This window comes from Sycon ciliatum, chromosome 1 (genome assembly GCF_964019385.1).
Source record: "Sycon ciliatum chromosome 1, ocSycCili1.1, whole genome shotgun sequence".
Classification (NCBI taxonomy): domain Eukaryota; kingdom Metazoa; phylum Porifera; class Calcarea; order Leucosolenida; family Sycettidae; genus Sycon; species Sycon ciliatum.
Genome location: NC_088643.1, coordinates 50,544,805 through 50,571,215, shown reverse-complemented (window position 1 = coordinate 50,571,215; position 26,411 = coordinate 50,544,805). Strand labels below are relative to the sequence as shown.

The window sequence follows — 26,411 nt, the reverse complement described above, 5'->3', positions numbered from 1 at the left end:
GAGCTGCATTCTCCAAGTCTCGCCGGACCGCCTTTTAGTCAACCAGCCATTCCTTGATAGCAAAAGAAGGCGCTCTTGAGAGGGAGAGAGAGAGAGAGAGAGAGAGAGAGAGAGAGGGAGCGAGAGCGAGAGAGAGAGAGAGAGAGAGAGAGAGAGATAGATAGATAGAGAGAGAGAGAGAGAGAGAGAGAAAGAGTGCAAAGCTGTGTAGGTGGCTGCTCCCGGTGTACCCGATTGGCTGGGTCCTCTTCCGTCGACTGCTCCAGCTCTACAACGAACACTATGCTTGTGTTGGTCTGTGAGGCAGAGGGTGGTGGCGTTCCTACGGACACGGAAAACTCAGCCTCTAGCTGAGTCTCACACGAACCGTGATTTTTTCTTTTTCTGTGAGGCAAACACGTTCCTACAACATTCACGGTCACATACATACAACACCGTTCATCATCACGTGGAGTTTGTGAGTATATGGCAGGGGCGTCGCACACGGTACGGTCACTCCGGTATTGACCATACCACTATTTGCCCCAAGTACCCCGTGAATCAATAAAATACACTGTTTGGGCTCTAAATTCCCAAAATTTTCGGCTCAGCCATCCCTCCCCCACGAGTAAACTTTACTTCAGATGGCTGACCGTACCACACTAAAATACCTTCCGACGCCCCTGTATGGGCATGATCGGTTACTGGGCTTGGCTCAGACCTAATGGTCAACATGATCACGCATCCATGTACTTTGAAGTAGCATTGTAAAATATTCAAGAGATCCGATTTTTTGGTTTACCTATTCTTTCCGTTGTTGTTGCTTTTCCTTTGGTCATCTTGCTTTTGCACAGAGAGGATCGCCTTATCAGCCTAGTCAACATTTCCACTAGTCCGTCAGCTCAGTTGACGCTTCCGTCCCCTCAAACTGTAGGGCCCATTACGGTAAGACTCTGCCTCAGTAACGCGAATAGTTCGACTATGTATGTCATTATTTTCTCTTTGAATTTTGTCCCAACGAGAAGTAGCCTGCGTTCAGATATTACAGCGTGGGGTAGTATGCTTTTCGGAATCCGCTTTTTTGGCCTTAATGCAATCCGCACGTCAGGAAGTATATCCCCTGCATATCCCCAGCATGTCACCCGTCAAACAGCATGTCTTTGGGGTGAACCTTTTTGTGACTTTGATGTACGTGTAAGTTGTCAGTTTTCGTATGCTCGTTGCTTGGACCTGCAGCTCACGGGGTTGAATTCTGCGAACTTGCTTTTGACGGGGAGTGCACCGCTTCAGGACTATGTTGACTTAGTCCGTGATCTCCAGTTCCAAATGAGTGCCAACGCTGTTGTGTGCCAGGAAGGGGCCCTGCAGCAACAGCACATCAGCTTTACTGTCTTCAACACAGAGTAAGTACTGCCACGGGTAGCTTGCAGTAACATGTTTGTCGCGTTTTGATATCGACCTACATGATATGCACAGTGACTTAGCACTCCCGGGGACTATCATCTGAATGGGTTTGTTAGCTATTGGTGCATTGAATTCCACTGGATACGAGAATGTGTGAGTGATTGTTGATGACTTGGTCGGCGTTCCATAGTAGACTGTTACTATGCTATTGTTGAAGTTCAGTATGTCCCCCGGGGTAAAAGGGAGGAAGGGAAGGAGGGGGGGGGGGGAGAGAGAGAGATAGGAAGAGAAGACACCCGGCATCATTTCTGGATCATAGTGTTGATCATTCCCTACGGACTGAGTCTTGGTCTGACGAGAAGGCATATCTTCATGTTCGCTTGGCGAAGCAAACCAAAAGGCAACAGGATTACGTCATGATTGTTGTCACCCTCCTCATTTCAATGCGGTCGTTGAGTCCGGTCTTCGCAACAGGCTCAACTACAGCTGTGGGTAATAATTATAAGCCAGCTGTTTGAAACTGGGTGCGGGCCAACTGCTGGTCACCCCATGTGCTGAATAGCTGGCCGCATTCTCAATGGCACCCAGATTGGAGGAGTAAGTACAGTGGAATTCTGATAAGACGTACTCCTTGGACCCCTCGGGGAACTGGAAAGTGAGCTTAGTGCCGAAAGTACAAAGTACTTCTTTTCCAAACATACTTCACTGCGGTGCAGTGCACCCATGTTTAGGACAATGTCCGTACTCATGAGAAGGTGTGCGCCTTCTCAGAGCGTGCGCTAGGCGAGTTGTACCGCAGGATAATTGCAAAATGCCAACCCTGTATGTGACTTGCATTGGAGTATGGCCTGTGTTGTTGTTGTTGTTGTTGTGTGATCAGCATGATGGAATCCGATGTGACCACCATCACAGTTGCAGTGGACGTGGCCAATGAACACGCACCCGTAGTTGAACTTCTTCCGAGCGCGGTGTCTTTCACTGAAGCCGACCAGACGCTGAATGAAACCTCAAGCGACGTCCTGGTGTTTCCCAACGTCAACATCAGCGATCCCGACAGTCGGGATTGTGAAGACAGCTATCTTAGTGCTGCTATTGTACGACTGTACGGTGCAACAAGTTCCGAAGAAGAAGTCCTCATGCTCGATCCTGGTGTAAGTCTTCAGTTTAAATGGAGTGCTGCTGACTAGTCTGGTCAGAAGTTCACCTTTCTTTTCTGTAGGCCAGTTGATCATACGTGTATGTATGTGCATGAATGAATGTATGTATGTATGTATGTATGTATGTATGTATGTATGTATGTATGTATGTGTGTATGTATGTGTGTATGTATGTTTGTGTGTATGTATGTGTATGTGGCATGTGTGTGTGTGTGTGTATATGTGTATGTGTGTATGTGTGTGTGTGTGTGTGTGTGTGTGTGTGTGTGTGTGTGTGTGTGTGTGTGTGTGTGTGTGTGTGTGCATGCATGTGTGCGTGGGTGTTGACTAGCTGATTGCTCACGTGAATTTTTTGGTGAAAAGCACCAACCTATTCTCTCAACCCTTGGTCTTCACTATTCTGCCTTAGGCATTGCTTGACTGGACAACCGTATCCTGCAGCAACACTACAACTATGGTATGTTATATGCAGAAACAAACTCTATGCGTCAAAAGCTAATATGTAGGAACTGCTCTGCGGAACTACGCGCTATAAGAGTGGATTTACACAACGGGAAAATCGGCCCATGCACGATCATTCTGCCATGGCAGTTCAGTCACGTGACCTCAAGCTTTTGACGGGAGAGTCCAAGTATGTTGCGAGCTAGACCGGAACTATTCCTTGGTTGTCAGGTGGCTAGGGAAGGTCGTGGACTGCATGGCAAGCCGAGAGATGCTGAAGCATGCCACACACCACTGCTTTTTTTGCTTTGGCTGGAGTCTAGGAGACTTGTTGACTATGGCCACACACAATCATGGTTACGGCGGTGATAAAGCGGAAAAGACGTTGAAAAATGTTTGTCAGACTCGGATGGAGAGCCGAGGATTAAAATTTGAAAGAGAGGACCAAAGGTTACAAGTTATCTTTAAGTCGTAAGTTATCCTAAGTTATGCCTATAATTTGGAGTTATCCTTATAAGTTGTAAGTTATCCTAAGTTATGCCTATAATTTGGAGTTATCCTTATAAGTTGTAAGTTATCCTAAGTTATGCCTATAATTTGGAGTTATCCTTAAAAGTTGTAAGTTATACCAAGTTATGCCTATAATTTGGAGTTATCCTTATAAGTTGTAAGTTATCCTAAGTTATGCCTATAATTTGGACAAAAAACCGGATATCTTGTAACCTTAGGTCCTCTCTATAAAAGTGTTTGTTACAACGGTTTGACGGTGCTTTCTCACCGTGCTCGCTGTGTGAGCTGATTTTCATTTTTCCACTTCGTCGGCACGCTCTAAGGATCACGTCCCATTGCTTTCCCGTGGCACTGAGCTAGTCCCATCATGTGAATCGGGTGTAAAGCGTATGATAACAAGCACAGGTATTGATACATTGTGTGTATGCAGCGTGCACATACCTGGTAGTGGCCGTAGTTTGACTGCACATGGATGCATGGCAGTGGTGTTTGCTTGCATGATAACAATGACAGTGATGTGGGGGCCGGTCTCTTCTGTAGTCAACTGCTGTATGGGGCGTCATGAGGGTGCCCTACGAACACGTGTATGTTGCTAGGACACGGAAAGGCTTGGCATGATCATCTTCCTCTTGAGTTGAGCACCTTCCTGTCACCAGGATCTGCTGAAGAGGGACTTTCCCCAGAGCACTCCTGCCTGGCATCACGGACAATCAGGAGTAGTAATAGCATGACTGGAGAAAGAGCGGCGGATTGGACCATGTTTTGCACACACACACTAGGAATACCACCGAGGCCTATTCATTACCCTCTTAGCAATGTGTTTGCTTTTCGTTGCCTTCTGTGCATAACGTTTCTACCATAGACGGTACTGGCTGGCAATGTCCGCTGCTGGCAGTTGGAGAACCAAGCATCTCTTGGCGACTATGTGGTAAGAGCGGCAGGCCAGACACTGGTTGGAGTTGCTTCACTGCTTCATACGTTCTAGCCACAGTGTCACATCAAGTCTAGTGTTGCAGCGGTGCCCATTCTCACTGAGTGCATGCTTGCCGGAGATAAAGCAACTGTGCCTGCTCTGCTCTGATTGTCTTGCTCTGGTTGGCTTACCAAGTGAAGCATAACCATGAAGTGTTGGGAGCACTGGGGAGAGCAGGTGAAGATGCATGATACCGTGCATTCAACATTTTCCTGATCGGGTGACATAATAGTATAGTTTGTCATAGATGGATAACGGCAGTATGAAACCATTCCACGTTGGATTCACCAGGGAGGGGTGGGGGATGGCAATACTCTGTTTCCAAGATTTGTTTGCTCATCTCCTTGCTTGTCAATAAGTCACTGCCATTGTGCTATTTGTGCTCGCTGAAATCCGACCCAAAGTGCAAAACTGACACACTGACACACTGGCACACTGGCACACTGGCACACTGGCACACTGGCACACTGGCACACTGGCACACTGGCACACACACTGGGACCAGTTCCGATTACATCACTGTAATTGTACACGTGTACGTCGAGCAACGGGTCCAGCAGCATTCATACCACTTCCAGGGCGTCAAGGGCCGTGCAAGTCGAGGACGCTAGATTTGCACTTTGGGTCGGATTTCACCGAGCACGACTGTAGTTTGCACTTTGCAGTGCTCACACACACACACACACAGTGGTTTGCAGTGCTCACACACACACACAGTGGTTTGCAGTGCTCACACACACACAGTGGTTTGCAGTGCTCACACACACACACACACACACACACACACACACACACACACACACACACACACACACACACACACACACACACACACACACACACACACACACACACACACACACACACACACACACACACACACACACACACACACACACACACACACACACACACACACACACACACACACACACACACACACACACACACACACACACACACACACACACACACACACACACACACACACACACACACACACACACACACACACACACACACACACACACACACACACACACACACACACACACACACACACACACACACACACACACACACACACACACACACACACACACACACACACACACACACACACACACACACACACACACACACACACACACACACACACACACACACACACACACACACACACACACACACACACACACACACACACACACACACACACACACACACACACACACACACACACACACACACACACACACACACACACACACACACACACACACACACACACACACACACACACACACACACACACACACACACACACACACACACACACACACACACACACACACACACACACACACACACACACACACACACACACACACACACACACACACACACACACACACACACACACACACACACACACACACACACACACACACACACACACACACACACACACACACACACACACACACACACACACACACACACACACACACACACACACACACACACACACACACACACACACACACACACACACACACACACACACACACACACACACACACACACACACACACACACACACACACACACACACACACACACACACACACACACACACACACACACACACACACACACACACACACACACACACACACACACACACACACACACACACACACACACACACACACACACACACACACACACACACACACACACACACACACACACACACACACACACACACACACACACACACACACACACACACACACACACACACACACACACACACACACACACACACACACACACACACACACACACACACACACACACACACACACACACACACACACAGAGTGGTTTGTTGCTCGCCAAGGTAAGGTTAGTGGATACTTTTCTTCTCCTCAATAGGGAAGTGTGGATTTCTCTGCTTTTCCTGACCTGTTTCAGAATGCTCTGAAAACGTTGAACTACTCCAGCAGTGAACCAGAACCAGTTCCTTCACCCAGATCGCTGACTGTGAGTTGCATTTTGGGTACTTCTTCAGACTATTGGGTCATCACTTTTTCTTTTTTCTTTTTTAAAGTTGCACCACAGTTCATGCTTGTGTTCTAGCCACACGTTTTGATTTTTGTCCATCCTTTCCTGGGAGGCTCAGAGTTACCCGCTAACTCGCCTGTATACCAATGCTTTTGCTGTCACTTTCCCCCAAAATGCAGCTGCAAGTCTTTGACGGCGCACAGTGGAGTCAGTTGCACACGGTTGCGCTGGATACCGAGCTGTTGAATGACTGGCCTCCAGTCCTGCATCTGTTCCCAGACACGATGACGATGGATGGAACGCCAGTTCTGCTGCTGGACGAGGATGGCGCCAGAGCACTGCCCATTGCCATTGGTGCAACGCTGACTGACGGCGATATCACCAACACAATGCACCGTCAAGTCAGCACGCTTGTTGTCAACGTTCAATCCGTGGATGGAACTGTTTCGCCAGCAGTGAGTTTTACTTGAGCTCTCAGTATACTTCATCTGCGCTGCACCTCGATAGTGAGGGGTTTCTCAGCCTGCAAAGGCAGTCTCCAGTGTCAGTACTAGCCAGCTTTTACACAAGCCGAACGTCTCTGTAGTGTGCTGCTGACTCTGGGCTATCCCTGAGTAGCCAGACCAGAAGCATAGCGTTGACAATGATCATGGCTCTGTGTGTGTGTGTGTGTGTGTGTGTGTGTGTGTGTGTGTGTGTGTGTGTGTGTGTGTGTGGTGTGTGTGTGTGTAGGAGGGTGGGGTTGAGTGAATTTTCTGCTATAGGTGGAATCCCGATATTTCAAAACTCGGTTTACCACTGTGGAACATACTTCTCATCACTAGCATCCGGACATTCCAATTATCTAAACATGCACTCACAGTATAGTAGGTGTGTTGAGAAAAGAATGCACACCGTGTCATGCACAGTTGCATATAACGGCTCTCAGTCAGGCTGATCTGGATTCCAATGCACTCTGAACTGGCCAATACAGTGGTCTCTTGAATACTGAACGGGCCAGCACAGGGTTCAGTGAGCCGCTTACAACTACAGCATGGCAAACTTTGAGCCGCATTTATCAGCAAGAACATGATCCCACACATTTCTATGTACGTGGGTTTTGGGCCACGTGCACAGTCCGTGGTTGGAACTATCAGACACCGTAGGCTTTTATGTGGGGGTCATGTTGACTACTTGTAATATTGATCCTGGAAGAGACTTCCACTATATATTTAGAGAAGCAAAAAACAAAAAGAAAACAATTGGGTACGACTCGGTTATGAGTGGTAACCCCTGGGAACTAGATAATGCAGTGGTCTGCGAATGGTCTCCACGTTGGATGTGTTCGAACTAGGCATCAGGTTGTTGAATGTCATAGTACTCCTTGTCACCCTATGACCAATTTCTGAGTTGTCATAATCTGATTCAGTTAGTGGATTGTTCATATAATACACATAACGCATACCCAGTTGTTTTTCTCCTTTTCTCTAATTGTGCGTTCTTGTTAGACTAGTCAGGTTATGGTTTAATGACTTCGTTGATCCTTATTGTATTTTTATACCTTCATCATTACCAGTGGCTAGACTACAACACAACAGCATTGCCAGCAGGATTCTTAAGCATCGCTAATGTAACATCCCCGGGAACTGAACTTCGCTTTGAGCTGATACAAAATGTAACCGAGAACACAACGTTTGTCTCGAACAACAGCACCGGCATCACAAGTGAAGTTCTGCAAGCAATACTCTACCATGACAACAGCGAAGAGCCAACTGATGCGCTGATCAACATCACGGTACGGTTTTGCGTGTCCTGTGCTTGCATGCTTGGCGTCGGCTGCTTTGCGGCGTGGTGACCTTGCTGTCTTCTTTACTGTGACTCCCTCACTGTCTTCTTCACTGGGACTCCCTCACTGTCTGTGTCTGTTGCTGCTCAGTATCCACTCTCATTACTGCTGCTGCTGCTGCTGCTGCTGCTGCTGCTGCTGCTGCTGCCACTACTACAGTCCATTTCAAAACTATAGACGCGTACCTAGGCAAAAACCGTTATGCCAGCATCTATACCACATAAAATCTGTGATCACTTTGTGCATAATTTTTTCCAAATTGGGCGTCTGTTATCCAATCCTTTAGAAACTATATGAGAGTAATTGTGGAGCGATCTTGAGCAATATTCCGAAAACTCTTCTCAAAAAGTTCTAGCCAAATTTGAAATATTTCAAAAACCCTACGCGTCTATAGTTTTGAAATGCACTGTAGTGCTGCTTACAAATTCCCCAGGGGAGGGGGGGGGGGGGAAGAGGGGTGTTATACGTATATGTTATCGCATGGTTGCAAGGGCCTTATGGCATATTATTGCCCCGAGAGGTTAGCCCGAGGGCTAACCTCGAGGGGCAATACTATGCCATAAGGCCCGCAGCAACCATGCGATAACAAATTTATCACATGGCCCACAGAGCAGACCATTGGGCTGCTGTTGAAATTAGCCCAAATGCCAACACATTATGACCACAATGTATATTGATGTGCTATCATCATCAAAACAGGAAAAATGAAGATATTTCTCCTACACCCTAACAAAAGGTCTGCTACAGGCCATCAGAGAGTATACAGTACTGAAAGACGGAGACAGAAAAAAAGTGCCGGCACCGCATCGTCATAGCAATAGACATGGCAACGACAATAAAATACAGCAGAATCATAATTTCAGTTGAAAAATTAAGAGTGCTACCACAAAGAGTTTCTTCATGTTTACATGTGTATCAGGAAGTTGTCAAATACAGTACTGCAACAAGTGCAAGGATTTGTCGACTCCCTGGTGTGTAATTCTGAGGACAATTTTTCTTCTTTTTTTCAGCTCCAGATATAGCTGTATTTTTCATTGCAAAACATTCCTGAATTGTTGTGTTTGTTGTTCAAGCAAAGGTGAAGGCAGAGGACAGATGAGCCTGGTAAGAGTTTTGCGTGGCACATGAAGACCACACACAGGCAGTGACTTTGCGAGGATTTGAAAACGCACGACGCTGAGTTGAATTTGTGTTATTTCAAATAATTGTTTGTGATCACAGTACCACTTCGAGCAGAACTGAATCTTATCCACAAGCTTACCGACGGTCAGGCTGCCAACATGACTGAACAAATGATCCCTGCAAGCACCACACGGCAGACGTCCGAGGCCATGTCCATTGCCGGGATGTCCATCTCCAAAAAGAATTCCATCTTCGTCTCAATGCTACACTGCGACTCGTCGTAGAGTCGTACAGTCTACAGAGTCCGAGACTCGTCGTAGTCACGCGATCACTGAAATAAACTATTTTTTGCGGGCAAATAAACTATTTTTTTGCGGGCAATATCGCATATTATTGCCCGCGGCGCGAAAGGTGCTGATTCGCTGGAGTACGGGCAACAATCACGTGCCATGTGATAATATAAGTTTATCACATGGCACGTGATTGTTGCCCGTACTCCAGCGAATCAGCACCTTTCGCGCCGCGGGCAATAATATGCGATATTGCCCGCAAAAAAATAGTTTATTTGCCCGCAAAAAATAGTTTATTTCAGTGATCGCGTGACTACGATCGTACGACGACTCTGTACTAGACTGTAGACGACTCTACGACGAGTCGCAGTGTAGCATTGAGACGAAGGTGGAATTCTTTTTGGAGATGGACATCCCGGCAATGGACATGGCCTCGGACGTCTGCCGTGTGGTGCTTGCAGGGATCATTTGTTCAGTCATGTTGGCAGCCTGACCGTCGGTAAGCTTGTGGATAAGATTCAGTTCTGCTCGAAGTGGTACTGTGATCACAAACGATTATTTGAAATAACACAAATTCAACTCAGCGTCGTGCGTTTTCAAATCCTCGCAAAGTCACTGTTGAGTCGGGCTCGCTCGTTCGCAGACTGTTAGACAACAACTGGATGGGTTCTGAGATATCTCTTACTTAGACTATCATGATCTCAGACAATACTACAAGACAAAAGCAAAAGGGAAAACCACTCGAAAAACCATGTCCGCCATTCCAACTCTCTCTCTCTAGAACTCTCTCCACACAAACTCACGACTCACTGAAAGTCTGGAAAAGCTCGCGCAAAGCAATAAACACGTGACACGCAGATACCGCGCAACACTAAAAGACAGCTAACAGTGCACTACACGTAGGTAGTGACGACAATGCAAAGTCAGATACATGGTGACTGATATCATGCAGATCAGTAGCAGTTCAGTTAGTTGAGGTCGAACCTCAACATACCTCCCCTTCTTTCAAAGCAGGAGGGACTAGCAGTTTACAGGTTGAGCCTATCAGGCTGCTTCTTGGCTCGGTCGGATCGACGCGTTGTGACATCGGTCGCTTCCTGGACCGGCATGGGAACTTCGGTGTCCGCTGAGGCGGGCGTAGCGCGGCACGGCTTCACCTGATCAAGATGACGGCGCTGGACGGCACCACCCTCGGTCTCGACGGTGGCTTCATGAGCATTAGCCTCTAACACTGTGGCTCTCTCTGTCGCGCCGGAGGCTTGCTGTACAAAGACTGCGTCACCTTCTGCCAAGTGACGTGGAGCGGTGTGATGCCGTGTGTCATACCTGTCCTTGACAGAGGCCTTCACTGCAGCTTCTCGCACTCTAACGGCTTCATCCAGTTCGTCATCGTCCTCTTCCTCAGATTCTGAACCGGGGCAGCGCAGAGCTTTCAACTGCGTGCGGAATCCACCGCGCAGGAACAGATCTGCCGGAGCATGCCCTGTGGTGGCATTCACCGTGGAGCGGAGGGTACCGAGCGACTCTTGCATCGCTCGCTTGAGGGACGCCTGCGATGACTTTCTGAGATGGCGCTTGAGTGTCTGGTGCAAACGCTCTACCGGGTTTTGCCTTGGGGTGTACGGGACAATACGCTCGTGCTGGATGCCCCAGTCACGAAGCTGGGCTGCGGTCTCTGCACTGACGAACTGGGGACCGTTGTCCGATATGACGCGCACTGGATACCCGAACATGGTGAACATAGCGCGAAGCGCTGTCACCACCCGCGAGGACGTCTCGCCGGTTAGTTCTGCAACGAGTGGATAGCGGGAGTACAAATCTGTTGTAACTCGCTTTCTCTTCCTGCTCCCAGTTCCGTGCCATCTCCACACTTGTACAAATGGACGACGATAACTACATTTAGAAGACTGTTTATTGACACGACGACGAAACACAACTATACATGACGAACTCAAGACGAAGACACGATGAACTCAAGACGAAGACAGCTTTTCATACCACAGCAACACGCGCATACACCAACATGACGTACACACGACGTACACAAAATAACGTACTACAACATAACTCCCTCCAAAGAGTAGAATCGTCCTCGATTCTAATAATAAAACAGAGTAAAAAGAGGAAAAGATCACACAAATCACTCAATCATACCACACCAGTCACACCCAGAAATAAAATACCTCTGCCTGCACTGCAGATTACAAAAACTCTGTCCGCCCACCCAGAACACCAGCCACGATCGCTGTCACACGTGTGGGAACTGATAACCTGAAAAACTCAAACTAACTAACGTGTTACTTCACTCAACACACCACCTCACGATCACGCAAAAATTCTAAAACGTGAGAGCACAAATCATAAGAATAGCAAAAAGAACAAAATCCACTGGCTCTGTGGGGGCCTCTAGTTATCCTCATAGAAGAGCAAATCAAAAAACAAACAGAACACACGCGCTGTGCGGGCGCCTCTTTACCCTCGAGGAGAGCAAATAATAAAGAACAAAATGTTGGGAGAACAGAAAATACACAACTCACATACTCATCACGTTCACAACAACACACGTACCCTCTCACCAACGAAACTCCTCACGCCGTCTGCCATGTCGTCCGCCATCTCAAAGCGCTGCTCAGCGTCCACATCCTCACACTGCAGCCTTCACCTTCCATCCTTCTTTTTTTCTGTTTCAGTTTTTTCTTCTGGGCACAGTTTTACGTCGTGTCCGGGACCATCCGTCCTTCTTCTTCTTCTTTTACTTTTCTTCTGGGCACAGTTTTACGTCGTGTCCGGGACCACCAGTGACGACGACTGACAAGAGACGGGAGAGACGAATGATGAAGGACGATGACGACGGACGAACTTCTTGAAAACGGACGAAACTGTGACGATAGGACGACTGGAGATGACATCGGAAACTGGGAGCGAAGGCCACGCAGGACGAATCCAGAAGTTGAAGTTTACAACAATTTCCATTACCGCTGCCACCAATGTTGTAACTCGCTTTCTCTTCCTGCTCCCAGTTCCGTGCCATCTCCACACTTGTACAAATGGACGACGATAACTACATTTAGAAGACTGTTTATTGACACGACGACGAAACACAACTATACATGACGAACTCAAGACGAAGACACGATGAACTCAAGACGAAGACAGCTTTTCATACCACAGCAACACGCGCATGCACCAACATGACGTACACACGACGTACACAAAATAACGTACTACAACAAATCCATCACACTCAGAAACGCCTTTCCACCATAGTAGAAGATGTCAATGGCAACCGTGTGCCAGGGCCGTGGTGGTAGCTCTCTGGGCTGCAGAGGTACCTTTGTCGGTCGAGCTTCGAGCGCACATGGCTCGCAGCTTTGCACGTGCCGCTTCGCTGCGTTGGCCCAACCAGGCCACCACACTGACTCCTGCAGGCGTGCCTTGGTTTTCGGGATGCCGGGATGCCCATCATGTGCCAGCTCGAGTACCTCCGGCACACAACACTCTGGGATGACTAACCTCTCCCCTCGCAAGATGACAAAGTCGTCAGTCTTAGGGTACGGCCATACACTCAACTCGTGGCGAAGACCACGGTACGGTGCCACTGCGGAGGTCGACGGCCATTTGTCAGTCAGGAGAGCTTGGCGCACTGCACATAGCGTCTCGTCCTGGGCTGTCTTGGCGGCTATCTTGCGTCGTTGATCAGGTAGTAGATCGTCAGCACAGGAGATCGCTTGCACGACCAGGAAACTGGTATCTGCCGGTTCGGTCGGGAAACGTGACAGAGCATCGGCTAGTACGTTGAACTTGCCAGGGCGGAACTGGACTTGGTAGTGAAGGTCTTGCACCTTCAGGATGAGCCGTTGCACCCGTACACTGGCGGCTGACAAGTTGTATGCACGGTCGAACACTTGCAGAAGTGGCTTGTGATCCGACAACACTGTCACGGAAAGGCCGGTGATGAAACTGCGGAAACGCTGCAGGCCCCAGACTATCGCCAGTGCCTCTCTCTCGATCGTAGCGTAGCGGGTTTCTGGTCCAGTCAGTTTACGACTAGCATAGTACACGGGACGCCACTCGTCACCGTCGTGCTTCTGCATGAGGACGGCTCCTAGACCCGTACCAGAGGCGTCGACTTCAACGCGCGTCAGCAGGGTAGGGTTGAAGAGTGCCAGCACGGGCTCGGTTGCAAGGTGTTGTCGCACAGCGGCGGCTGCCTGTGTACATGCTGGAGTCCAGTCCCAGTTTCCAGCGAGCAGAGCTGTCAACGGAGCGAGCAGGTCAGCCAGGTTAGGCACGAACTTAGCTAGGTACGTGGTGAGGCCAAGAAAAGAGCGCAGTTGCGAGACGTTCTCCGGATCAGCCATCTCGTGGAGTGACTTGACCTTGTCCTCACCTGGTCGGACGCCGGAAGCTGAAACTCGATGGCCCAAGAAGGTCAGCTCCGTGACGCTGAATGCACACTTCTTGCCGTTGAGCGTGACACAGTTCGCCTTGAGTGCTGCTTTCACCGCTGCTAGTCGCTTGTCATGCTCCTGTTGAGAAGGAGCGAAGACGAGGATGTCATCCAGGTAAATGAGCACACCCTCAATCGAGCCCAGGATCTGCTCCATCTTCCTCTGGAAGAGCTCAGGACCGCTTGACACGCCAAATGGTAATCGGCGGAACCGGTAGTGCCCCAATGGGGAGGCGATGACAAATGCATGGTGGCAGTCTGGAGTTAGTTCCAGCTGCGAGTAGCCAGACTTCAAATCTAACTTCGAGAATACCGTTGCACCGGACACCTGCGCCAGGAGGTCGTCAGTGGTTGGCAACTGCACACCAGGCCGGCGTACGGCGGAGTTGACTTGTCGCAAGTCGACACACCACCGGACCGTCTTGTCCGGCTTCATCACCGGGACAAGGGGAGAAACGAAATCAGTGGCCTGCACTTCACTAACGGTCTCGACCACACCCTGTTCCGTCCATGCCTGCAGTTGTTCTCGTAATGAGTGGAGCAAGGCCGGAGCCACTCGCCGAGCTGACTGCTGGATCGCTGGTTGACTGGAATCCAAGTGAATCGTCACCGGTCCACGCATAGCTGGGAGCGACGCCAACTCCTCGGTGTCGGCATGAATGCTGATGCCAGCGACAGGTGGTGCCAACAGTCCTAATGCAAGTGACACACCTTCGCCCAGGAGTGCCGGCACTGGCTGCTTGGAGTCGTCAACAACAAAGATAGTCTCTTGTACAGTGAACTGGTTGTACGTGATGCACGCCTCGAAAACACCAACAGGTTTGAGCTGAGACGTTCCTACCGGCCGTAATGGGCAGGGCGATGACGATAGCCGATACTCGCTCGGTACTTGTGACTGAGGCAGGACCGTCACCATGCTGGCCGAATCCACGCGCATAGCCCTTTGGTGCTTGCCATCTAGCACTACCGATCGTAGTGGAAGCACAAATCCAGTTTTCCCGGACCAGACGCTGAAACATTCCGCATCGTCGTCGTCATCGCTGTCATCCATTTCAGCAAGTTTCGGTGAAGACACCTGACTTCTGGACGATGGCGTTGCTGCTGGTCGGGAATCATTTGCCATGGCCAGGCTGGCCGTCATCCCTGGCTTCGTGCTCAGGTACTGGCCTTTCGGCTTGGGCTTCGCTGCGCCGGAACGGCAGACTTGCCCGAAATGCCCTTTCCGTCCACACTGGTGGCACACGGCGTCGGCCGCCGGACAGTGCCGCTTTCCCGGTGGGTGCGTCGCTCCGCAGTACCCACAAGCGGGGTTACTGGTGTATGGAAGGCTGGGTCGGCCTTGTGTCTGGGGAGCGGCGTAGCTGACCTCGACTTCCTTGGCTGGCGTCTTGCGCGCCAACACAACTGCTTGAGCTCGCTTGGCTGCAGCCGTCAGGTCCTTGCCTCCCTCTTGTAACACACTCTTCCGGGCCGCTTTCACAGACAGGCCATGTGCAAACAAATGTACGGCGACTGTGCCGAGTACATCTTTTAGGTCAGCTCCTGGAGTGAGATTGCATACTCTCATCTCTTTCTCGATTCGGACCCGAAACGCCTGAATCGATTCCCCAGGCTGCTGCTCAATGGAGAATAGCTCAGCAAGCCTGGCATCCGTGCTGCGCTGGCTTCCAAAATACTCATCGAAGAGCCCAATTAGTTCCGCGAACGGGTCGTCTGCCTCAGGGATCGTGGGAAATTTCTGCCACAAATAGTAGCTTGCATTTTCTCCTAGATTCGCCGCCGCGGCCAGGTACTGCTTCTTCTTGTTGGTCACCTCGTGGAGCTGGAAGCCGATGTCCAGTTGACTTCTCCACGTCTGGTAATGGTCATGGCCGAGTTCGTGATCTAAGTCCAGCTTGACAGATACGCGGACTTTCGATGCCATTGTTGTCGCCGTCGTCAGTCAGATTTTCGGAACGAGTGCCAAATCCTGTTCACTGCGCCAATGTTGAGTCGGGCTTGCTCGTTCGCAGACTGTTAGACAACAACTGGATGGGTTCTGAGATATCTCTTACTTAGACTATCATGATCTCAGACAATACTACAAGACAAAAGCAAAAGGGAAAACCACTCGAAAAACCATGTCCGCCATTCCAACTCTCTCTCTCTAGAACTCTCTCCACACAAACTCACGACTCACTGAAAGTCTGGAAAAGCTCGCGCAAAGCAATAAACACGTGACACGCAGATACCGCGCAACACTAAAAGACAGCTAACAGTGCACTACACGTAGGTAGTGACGACAATGCAAAGTCAGATACATGGTGACTGATATCATGCAGATCAGTAGCAGTTCAGTTAGTTGAGGTCGAACCTCAACAGTCACTGCCTGTGCATGTGTGTGGTCTTCATGTGCCACGCAAAACTCTTACCAGGCTCATCTCACCTTTGCTTGAGCAACAAACACAACAATTCAGGAATGTTTTGCAATGAAAAATACAGCTATCTGGAGCTGAAGAAAAAGAAGAAAAATTGTCCTCAGAATTACACACCAGGGAGTCGTCAAATACTTGCACTTGTTGCAGTACTGTATTTGACAACTTCCTGATACACATGTAAACATGAAGAAACTCTTTGTGGTAGCACTCTTAATTTTTCAATTGAAATTATGATTCTGCTGTATTTTATTGTCGTTGCCATGTCTATTGCTATGACGATGCGGTGCCGGCACTTTTTTTCTGTCTCCGTCTTTCAGTACTGTATACTCTCTGATGGCCTGTAGAAGACTTTTTGTTAGGGTGTAGGAGAAATATCTTCATTTTTCCTGTTTTGATAATGATAGCACATCAATATACATTGTGGTCATAATGTGTTGGCATTTGGGCTAATTTCAACAGCAGCCCAATGGTCTGCTCTGTTGGCCATGTGATAAATTTGTTATCGCATGGTTGCTGCGGGCCTTATGGCATATTATTGCCCCTCGAGGTTAGCCCTCGGGCTAACCTCTCGGGTCAATAATATGCCATAAGGCCCTTGCAACCATGCGATAACATATACATATTATCTTTCCCTATCCAGTTATTGTTGTTTGGGATCACATACCCTTTGCCTCTGGAAAATCGATTTGGAAATCAATGATCCATTCTTGAAATGTTCCTGAGATGTCTGCCATTCGTTGCTGTAACATGACTCTATAGAGAGGTTTTGCATTCCGAATTTCGGAATGATTTTCGACTGTGCTTTTCCGAAAAAAGCGCGTTCCGAAAAACGGTATTTTCAGTGTTTTGCATTCCGAAAATCTGATTCGACTTCGTTTCCAAGGGTTGCCATGCAAAACAAAATGGAGAGCGTCGAAGGGGTTGAGCAGGATCAAATCCATGTGCGCAGGTCAAACTGAATTATTTGGGTGCGGTTCGAAGACGAGGACGGACTGATGGTGGACCAAGTGATCCAACAGCTGAAGACGAGGTTGGCGAACTACTGTCTTGTACTGTCAGTAGGCTTCATGGCAAAGGAAGATAGAGTGTGATGGAGTGTGAGAAGATTAGTCAACATGGCGAGATCAGCGAGAGCAGCAAAACCAGCAAAAATCAAAACTACATACATGTACGTGGAAAATTTTTCAAATAATCAAGATCGATAGCAGCAGAAAGCAAAAATACAAACATGAAAAATACACTTTTTTGTATTCAAATATGCACTCCCAAACATGAAAGAGCCGAAAATCCATTTTCGGAAAACCATGCACTTTCGCCACCACACTTCCGAAAGTTCGACTACTTTTTCGACTGCTGCCGCCACATTCCGAAAATAATTCCGAAATTCGGAATGCAAAACCTCTCTTATGTTAGGTAGCTTATGCTGCTTCAAGGTAAATTGATCTCAGTAAGGCCAGTGGGGATGAGAAGGAGGAGGAGGCTACTTTCACTTACCAATGCTGGCACATCTTCAGAGGCAGCAGAACATACAGTCATTATCCACGGTGACGAGGAAGTTTGCTCTAGAGCTGTGCTGCTTCATCCTTTCTACTACAGTACAGGGGCGTCGGACACAGCACGGTCACTGCGGTATTGACCGTACCACCTTTTGCCCCAGGTACCCCGTGAATCAATAAAATACACTCGTCTAGGCCCTAAATTTCCAAATTTTTCGGCTGTGCCACCACTCCCACACGAGTAAATTGTACTTCAGATGGCTGACCGTACCACACTAAAATACCTTCCGACGCCCCTGCAGTAGTACTCACAATACAATTTACAGTTATCCTGGATGTTGTATACACCATCTCTAGGGGAAATATCCTGATGTCGTGTGGTCTGTATGTGTGTGTGTGTGTGTGTGTGTGTGTGTGTGTGTGTGTGTGTGTGTGTGTGCGTGTGTGTGTGTGTATGTGTGCGTGTGCATATATGTATGTGTGCGTGTGCATATATGTATGTATGTGTATGCATGTGTGTGTATGTGTGTGCACGTGCGCGTGTGCGTGCATGTACACGTATGTGTGTATGCGTGTGTGTGTGTGTTTGTGTGTGTGCGTGCACGCACGCGTGTGTGCGTGTGTATGTGTGTATGTGTGTGTGTGTGTGTGTGTGTGTGTGTGTGTGCGTGTGCGTGTGCGTGTGTGTGTGTGTGTGTGTGTGTGTGTGTGTGTGTGTGTGTGTGTGTGTGTGTGTGTAGACCGTACCTGAGCTATCCGCAGGACAGGTTACGATCTTGGTCCAGGTGGAAACAGCTGATGACAATGAGCCAGTCATATCTGGGCTCGGTCAGAGCAGGTCCTTTGTTGAAGACGGTCCAAGTATAGCTGTAATGCCCAACATCTCCATCACCGATGCAGACACTAACAACATCAACCACACGTACATCACGTCAGTGCTGGTCACATTACAAGACGGTTAGTAGCAATCAGAATGCCTGTATCCCCCCCCCCCCTTGTTTTGGCATTGGCACTACCCACATGCTAGCGGTCCAACAAACATCAACACCACTACTATAGCTACGTGCGCTGAAATCCAACCCCAAAAGTGCAAAATTGGCACCCTGGACCAGTTCCGATTACGTCAGTGTATCTGTACACGTGTACATGTATGTCCGGCAACGGCAACGGCAGCAACGGCAGCAGCATTCGTACAACTTCCAGGGTGTCAAGCGCCATGCAAGTTGAGGGTGCCAAGTATGCGCTTTCGTTCGGATTTTAGCGAGCGCAACTGTAGCTTTCCAATGTTCCATTTTTTAGCGACAAATGAATAAATATTCTCGCTCCATGTACACCGACATACCGACATGGACACAGACAACAGAGGCAGGCGCACACAGAGTGAGGGTAGTAGGCCGCAGCCAGATGTGAACCGGAATGCAGAAGAAAACTACTTCCTCCGCGTCATCGAAATTGTCGCAGTTTTGACTTTTGATATAAAACGGGGTATTTACTCACCAGCACTCGTACCAGAGGCAAGGAATCAGACATAGGCGATAGTCATCAGTATAGGGTGACGCCAAAGTTCTATTTTCTGTTATTGGAAGCTGGAATTTTTGACCTAGACGCAATTTCTTCGCTGCTGTCGGTGCGATGGTAATTTCGACTCGCTGAGATCAGTCAGGCGTTGCAGCCCGCACATTTCTCGTGCTTATGGCCATTCACTCAAGCCGCATCACTGTTTTACCTTAGCTGGGGTGAGAATGACTTCGTGGAACAAGTGGCAGCGCTTGGAGAAACATCGAGGGCTCAGCAAACTAAATGCCTGCAACAGCGATAAAATTTGTCGCTCTGGCTGAGACACTCAGTACATGATTGTACCTGCGAGAGCCGTGTAGACTCTACAAGTAGTGCTAGTGATGCACGCGCAGGTGCCGTACCATGGTATCAGTGATGCTGAAAAAGACGGCGCGCTGGACGTGATAGTACACTTACCTGCATGAGCTGTGACCACACAGCTAAAATAAATGGGCATGCCACGGCTAAAAAAAAGTTCATTTCAAGATCGAGGTGATTCCGCCGACGGTAATCAAGCGACCTCGCAACGATCGTGTGTTCTTACTAGGCTTCGTTAGTGGTGAAGTAGAAATCATCCAGAGCTAGCAGACGTCAAGCATAGCAGCTCTTGTCCTGTGGAGAAAGTGAAAGCGTTTGATATGAGGCGCGACCAACTTTCAACCTTCCTTGAAATATTTCGGAACGATATTTTTGCGTCCATTGACATCAGCGACGACGACGACTTCATCTCTGCATGAAAACTCTCAGTCCAACTGTCCTGGAACGTTACTCTAGTCTTCAGACTATCATACTGTGTAATAAGTTTTGAATGGCTTAGCTTATGGAGTTGTCAGTAACAAGTGACAAGTCACTAGTCAAACTGCGACAATTTCGATGACGCGGAGGAAGTAGGAGCAACAACAGGGGGACAGACCCCAGGAGGAAAGAATGAGTACATTCAGCTAACATAAATAGGCCAGGACAAACACCATTTGGGACCGTCAGATTAATTTCTCTGGACCGAGCCAGCCGGGAAAAAAAACCCTCAAGCCGACGGACGCATGAATGAGTTAGCACCCCCCCCCCCCCACCTCACAACAGAGCGACCGAGTTTTGCATTAAGCTAGGAGTGCCGATTCGAGCAACTGGTATGATGGCTCTGCTTGGAGCCGCTAGATGGCTCGCAGCTGAGCCAGCAAATGACTTCGCTTGGAGCAGGCCAATGAATCCGCTTGGAGCAGGCCAATGACTCCGCATGGAGCCGGCAAATGACTCCGCATGGAGCCGCCGAATGACTCTGCATGGAGCCGCCAAATGACTCTGCATGGAGCCGCCAATGACTCCGCATGGAGCCGCCAATGACTCCGCATGGAGCCGCCAATGCCTCCGCATGGAGCCGCCAATGACTCTAGTAGAGCCGCCAAATGCTAAATATATAGAGATGCATAACCAGTTGAGAGCATATATTCTCATGGACTATACAGATACCGTCATGTGTGCACCAGAAACATGAGTTGAGCTAGTGGGTGGAAGGGTGGGAAGGAATTTGTTTGGGAACACATGTTCCGCAAGTTGCACGCTCGAAAGTCCAAACAGCAATGACATGCAAGAGACATTGTACAGGATTTTGAAGGGCGCGTGCCCACGTGACTCGCGCATGCGTGCAGGTTGGGCCTGCTCGCTGGGCTGGCTGCCAACTTCCGTTAGCATGCTAACGCTCATGGAAAAAACCCGGGTGTATATCCCCAAGTGGCAACATGGCAGCATAAAATCAGGCACAACATATCTACAGCCAAAAAAGAAAGGGAAGAAGATGGACAGACATGAAGGGTGGGAGGGTGGGTACACTGGTGGGACTCAAAAAACTGACTGAAGAAGTCAGGCAAAAAGAACAGCAACAAAAGAGAAAACATCAGATGCCATATTCGCAAGAGAAAAAAATTGTTGCGCGAGAAATAATTTCTCACCTCACTCGCTCCGCTCGGCCGGCGAAAAATATAACTTCTTTACAATGTGCCTGAATTGATTCGCGTTCTTTTCACCACTACTAAATGCCTTTTTCCATTTTCCTCTCCTCCATCCTCCCTATTTTAGCCTATCCTTTTCTTTCTGTATCTCTCTCAATTGTAGGTCTTGCCAATCTGTTTTCTTTTTCTTCTTTTCTACCATCATATCAAACACGGAGCAGCTGGAGCTATTGTGTTTGGTTTTACACGTTGGGCTTTGTGCAGTGCGCTTGAAGCTGCACATCATTTCCAGTGACAGAGCGCTTGACGTTGTCCTCTTTTTTTTCTAATCTCAACAGAAGAGCAGAGGATGCCAGCTACCAACGTGTACCTAGAGCATCAGAGTGCACAGTCTCGGGGGAATGCTTCCATGGTGTCCGCGCACAGTGGTTGTAAATGAACCCTTGCCTCTTGGATATAACAACACTTGGAATGCACAACCCTAGCTCTACATGTGTTGGGTTGTGCAGTGAACGCCACACCTCGCTTCATTCAAGAGGTCGGGTTTTTAGCTTGCTTCCACTGTAGCCGGCGTGTCCGGATTTTCCTGTGCTTGTGTGTTTTCGTTTTCTGTAGCTGTGGATGGCGCTCTGGAGGAGCTGTCTGTGAATGCTAGCGCAAGCACGTGCATGGATCTGACCATCACCACCGTTAACCAGTCTGCTCTATTGCTGGGTAGTGCCGCGGGGCCAGTACCTATCGGTGCCGTTGTGCCGTGCCTGCGACAGATCATGTACCGGAACACTGCAGCGGAGCCAAGTCCTACCCGGCCTCGCCGTGTCCGCGTGGCCGTGAGCTCCGGCGATTTCGTTGTAGTGCAGGAGCAGATGGTTCATGTTGATGCCGTATGTGACGAACCCATCGTCTGGTTCAACTCCAACAGTTATGCAGAACTAACTAGTCCAGGCCTACACTTCATCAGCTCACTGAACAGTAGCGAGACATTGTTTGATATTTCGATTACGTACACTGAAATTACTTTGAAAGATGACAGTTACGATCAGGGTTTTGATGTGCTAAGTGGCCATAATCCGTCAGGTGCCGTTGATTTCGAACCAGTAACGGGTACTCTGGATATTGCCGGTACTCAGCATATAACTGTGTACTCACCAATCCTAGCTAACACTGCCTTCCGGTCAAATTCACAAAGTCCGGGCATCCCTATCCCATACCGTGATGTGGAGGTGAGACTTACGTACGACTGTTCTTGCAGTAGTAGTACATCTTGCCCTCCTGGTGGTACTGGCAATCGGCAAAAGACGTACCAGCATCGGTTTGGCATTGCTGACGAGGACACCGCTCCCATGGTCATGCTTTCTACAGCTGTAAGTACAATGGTCATGTGCTGTCTGTCTGTGTTATGTTTTGATTACAGATGCTTGTCAGGGCTGTGAGGAAGTGCATCCACTGTGCATGCTGGTCAGGGCTGTGAGCAAGTGCATCCACTGTGCATGCCGAGAGAAACTTGTATGCATTACTGCTTATCATTACATGCAATGAACACACTTTGATCATGTGTTATTACAAATTTAAGGAGGAACCCACCGAGAAACTGAATAGACGTCCATCGATAGCCAGCAGCATCCTGTCCAAGGAATTGTGCTCTGAGTCAAGTGGACCCTGGATTTTGAGCATGTTTCCTTTCCGAGATGCTCTGATGATGACATCACTAGTGCATTATTTTTGAAAAAGCAACATTGCTTATATAGAACCAATGACCAATGTAGGTGCAGGGGAACAAGGAGACTATGTGTATACTGACATGGGAAGAATAGTATTCCCATAGCTTAAATATGCCGCATCTATTGCAATCTGGGGGAAAAATAACGAAATATTGGAGCCGATAAACGAAGCTGTTGGCTTTTGGTATGGAATCAGTGTCTGCTCCAGAGCCGGGTGAGCCGGGTAATCCACCCGGTTGGGCGGCGCTTGGACCCGGTTGAAAATATCTCTTAATTTGCTGGCCAAAAATCCTATATATAGGGTTTGAAAATGTGTGCCTTTTATGCCGTTGTTATTGGTCATCACGACCAATAATAACGGCATAATGGTTTTCATGGTAGTTGTAAATATGTTTGAGGCATGAATTTTTACATTTTAGATTCATAGGGCGATAATATTTCTGATGAATACCCATATTCAGCAATAATTGGAAATTTGAGCATAATTGTTCAGCTGCTGTCATGGAAAGGACTGAAGCAGTGAATGTGCAGAAGAACATTGCAGGTGTGGCAAGGGGTGGTTTCATGATGACATATCGCACATGCCGTCATCAAACTACCAGTTTTAAGGATAAAGCAAGGTCCAATAAAATCTCAAATCCTATTATATAATTATAGGATTCGAAAAATAGGGCACAGGCCTTAGTAATATTGGGCAAGGAGATGAGCCTGAGATGTTAGTGTTTGAAAAAATAATTATCTTATTCAACTCTCGATATCTACGAAGACCTAGCAAGGAAGAATTGGTCACATATGTTTTGCTATTCTCATGCCACACCCATTTTGAGTTGAAAAATATGACCAAAATTATATATAGGATTTAGCAAATTAAGAGATCGTACCGGGTCACCTGTGACCCGGTTGGTACTTTACACTTTCGAACTTTGAAAGGACTGACTACATGGCTTGTATGTGTCAGATACTTCTTCTTCTTTCGTAATTTTTAATTCTTGTCCTCTCTTTTCTAAATGCGGCTTATCCATTCGCCTTTATATCATTGGGCCTAGTTCCCGTTTATTGTCCGAATTAAAATAAACCAACCAACCAGTTAAAGCATGTGACTCGGCTGGTAAGACAGCGCCAGGTACATGTGTACCCGGCTCCGACCCGGTTGAAATGGTTGCGCCAGGTACACGTGTACCCGGCTGTCCTACAATCCTAGAGCAGACACTGGGAATGTATTTAGTTTATGTTAGCCATAGGAGTACTTTCACCGATTCAATTAGATTTCAAGGACACCAAGTGATAGTATAATATTGCGGCATCATTATGGTGCTATTCGCAGTTTAGAGTAGATTGTTGTAGCGCAATTGAATTCCTCAGGCATGCTTCTCCTGTACTCCGTCCGAATCACTAGTAAAGGCAAGTAATAACTGTATATGGTGTGTGTGTGTGTGTGTGTGTGTGTGTGTGTGTGTGTGTGTGTGTGTGCGTGTGTGTGTGCGTGTGTGTGTGTGTGTGTGTGCGCACGTGCGTGCATGCATGTGCTTGTGGCCTGTTCAAAATTTCACTTTGTTCTATCGTTCCTGCCACCTGTCTCCCCCAACGCTGCAGTCCCAGGACATCGCCCTTAGCCACGTTGTTCGACCCTGTGATGACGGCAGCGCACGTACTGCTCTGTTTTCCAACGCCAGTATTGTCGATCCGGATGACACCATGCTCGACTTCGTAGTTGTGAATTTGACCAATGCTGCACAAGAGGATGAGTTCATCACTTTTGACACCCCTTCACTTCAGGTGTCGGTTCAGAGATCAAACACGTCCGATAATCTTGCCGTCCAGGAGGTCTTCGTCACTGAGTACACACTGAATTTTACAGGTGGTGGCAATGATGTCACAGCCTTCCAAACGGTGAGCTTCTCTCAGTTATAGTACAGGGAAGGGACGTCGAAGCCATGAGATTGGAGTAGTTATTGTGCAAATCATGATAGTCCTTTGGGATGATGGTGGGATGATAGTCCTGTGGAATGATAGTCCTGTGGAATGATATGATGGTCCTGTGTAATGGTAGTAGTGTGGGATGAAATGCAATAGTCCTGGAACTAACCTACTGGCATTGGTCAGCACTCGGTCTCGTCCAGTTCTCCACTTGTTGTTCGTATCACCCCAATGTACCAGACGGTGTGCATTCTTTGCATTCTTTTCAATTGCTTCTCTGCTGACAGGCGCTGCGCAATGCACGCTACGTCGTTGGTGGAAGTGTTGTGAGGCGTATCGGCGATGTTCGGGTCGTGACCGTTGTCGCATGGAAAGGTGGTCTTGAAAGTCCCGCTGCGACGGCGAGCATCACGTTGTCGAATCCTGCAACTGGGCCTTGCCTGACCAGAGTAGCGTACGTCTGTCTACCACACTGATTGTACCGTTACTTGTGGACTCCCCCGTCCGGATTAGGGGCCCTTTTTACTGTACTGATTTGTAAGTCTCCTGGAGGCACATTGTGCGTGCACTGTTCTACTGTAGGTTCTGGAAGTTTTTGTGTGAATGTAAAGTAAAACAGTGCACATACAATGAGCCTCCAAGAGACTTACAAATCAGAACAGTAAAACTCCCCTAATCCGCAAGGGGGGGGGCATTGGATTAGTGGAATTCCTGCTTCCCTTGAAACCACTCAAAAGTGATACCTCGTTGTACCTTTAACTGCAGCCAAAGCCAGTACAGAGCAGTACAGAGCAGTACAGAGCAGCAAGTTACGAATGCCAATGATTAGAAATGTACCTGTTATGCTTGGCTGCTGGTGCCGCTCAGAAACCTCGCGAAGCCCTATTTCCCTTCTGGCACACTCCAATACCTACACATCGATCAGAACTGACTGCAGTACATTTCTGAACACATGGGCATTGGTTTTGTGTCTTACAGACTCCAGTGAGGAAAACGCCTTGGCCGTTACTGGTCTGTGTGTTTACCCAAGCCATATTTGCAGTGCCAATGACATGAGCAGTGATAGCCTGCTGGTATGTTTTGCATTGATCACCGGCCATTGGGACCGTTTTGAGCATTACGACGTGTCTTGCTGG

General features: G+C 48.4%; 1 protein-coding gene across 2 annotated transcripts in view; it reads left to right on the top strand.

Annotated features, from left to right (window-relative positions):
* LOC135830907 (uncharacterized) overlaps positions 1-26,411 on the top strand; it is a 121,714-nt gene that overhangs the window by 44,137 nt on the left and 51,166 nt on the right. For both annotated transcript variants that reach the window (XM_065343126.1, XM_065343125.1), the window contains exons 11-22: positions 834-924; positions 1,216-1,382; positions 2,264-2,534; positions 2,950-2,997; positions 4,354-4,419; positions 6,445-6,513; positions 6,714-6,989; positions 8,090-8,308; positions 18,875-19,091; positions 22,253-23,001; positions 24,952-25,248; positions 25,563-25,729. In XM_065343126.1, coding sequence (XP_065199198.1) covers positions 834-924; positions 1,216-1,382; positions 2,264-2,534; positions 2,950-2,997; positions 4,354-4,419; positions 6,445-6,513; positions 6,714-6,989; positions 8,090-8,308; positions 18,875-19,091; positions 22,253-23,001; positions 24,952-25,248; positions 25,563-25,729 — 2,637 coding nt within the window. The remainder of the gene's footprint in view (positions 1-833; positions 925-1,215; positions 1,383-2,263; positions 2,535-2,949; positions 2,998-4,353; positions 4,420-6,444; positions 6,514-6,713; positions 6,990-8,089; positions 8,309-18,874; positions 19,092-22,252; positions 23,002-24,951; positions 25,249-25,562; positions 25,730-26,411) is intronic.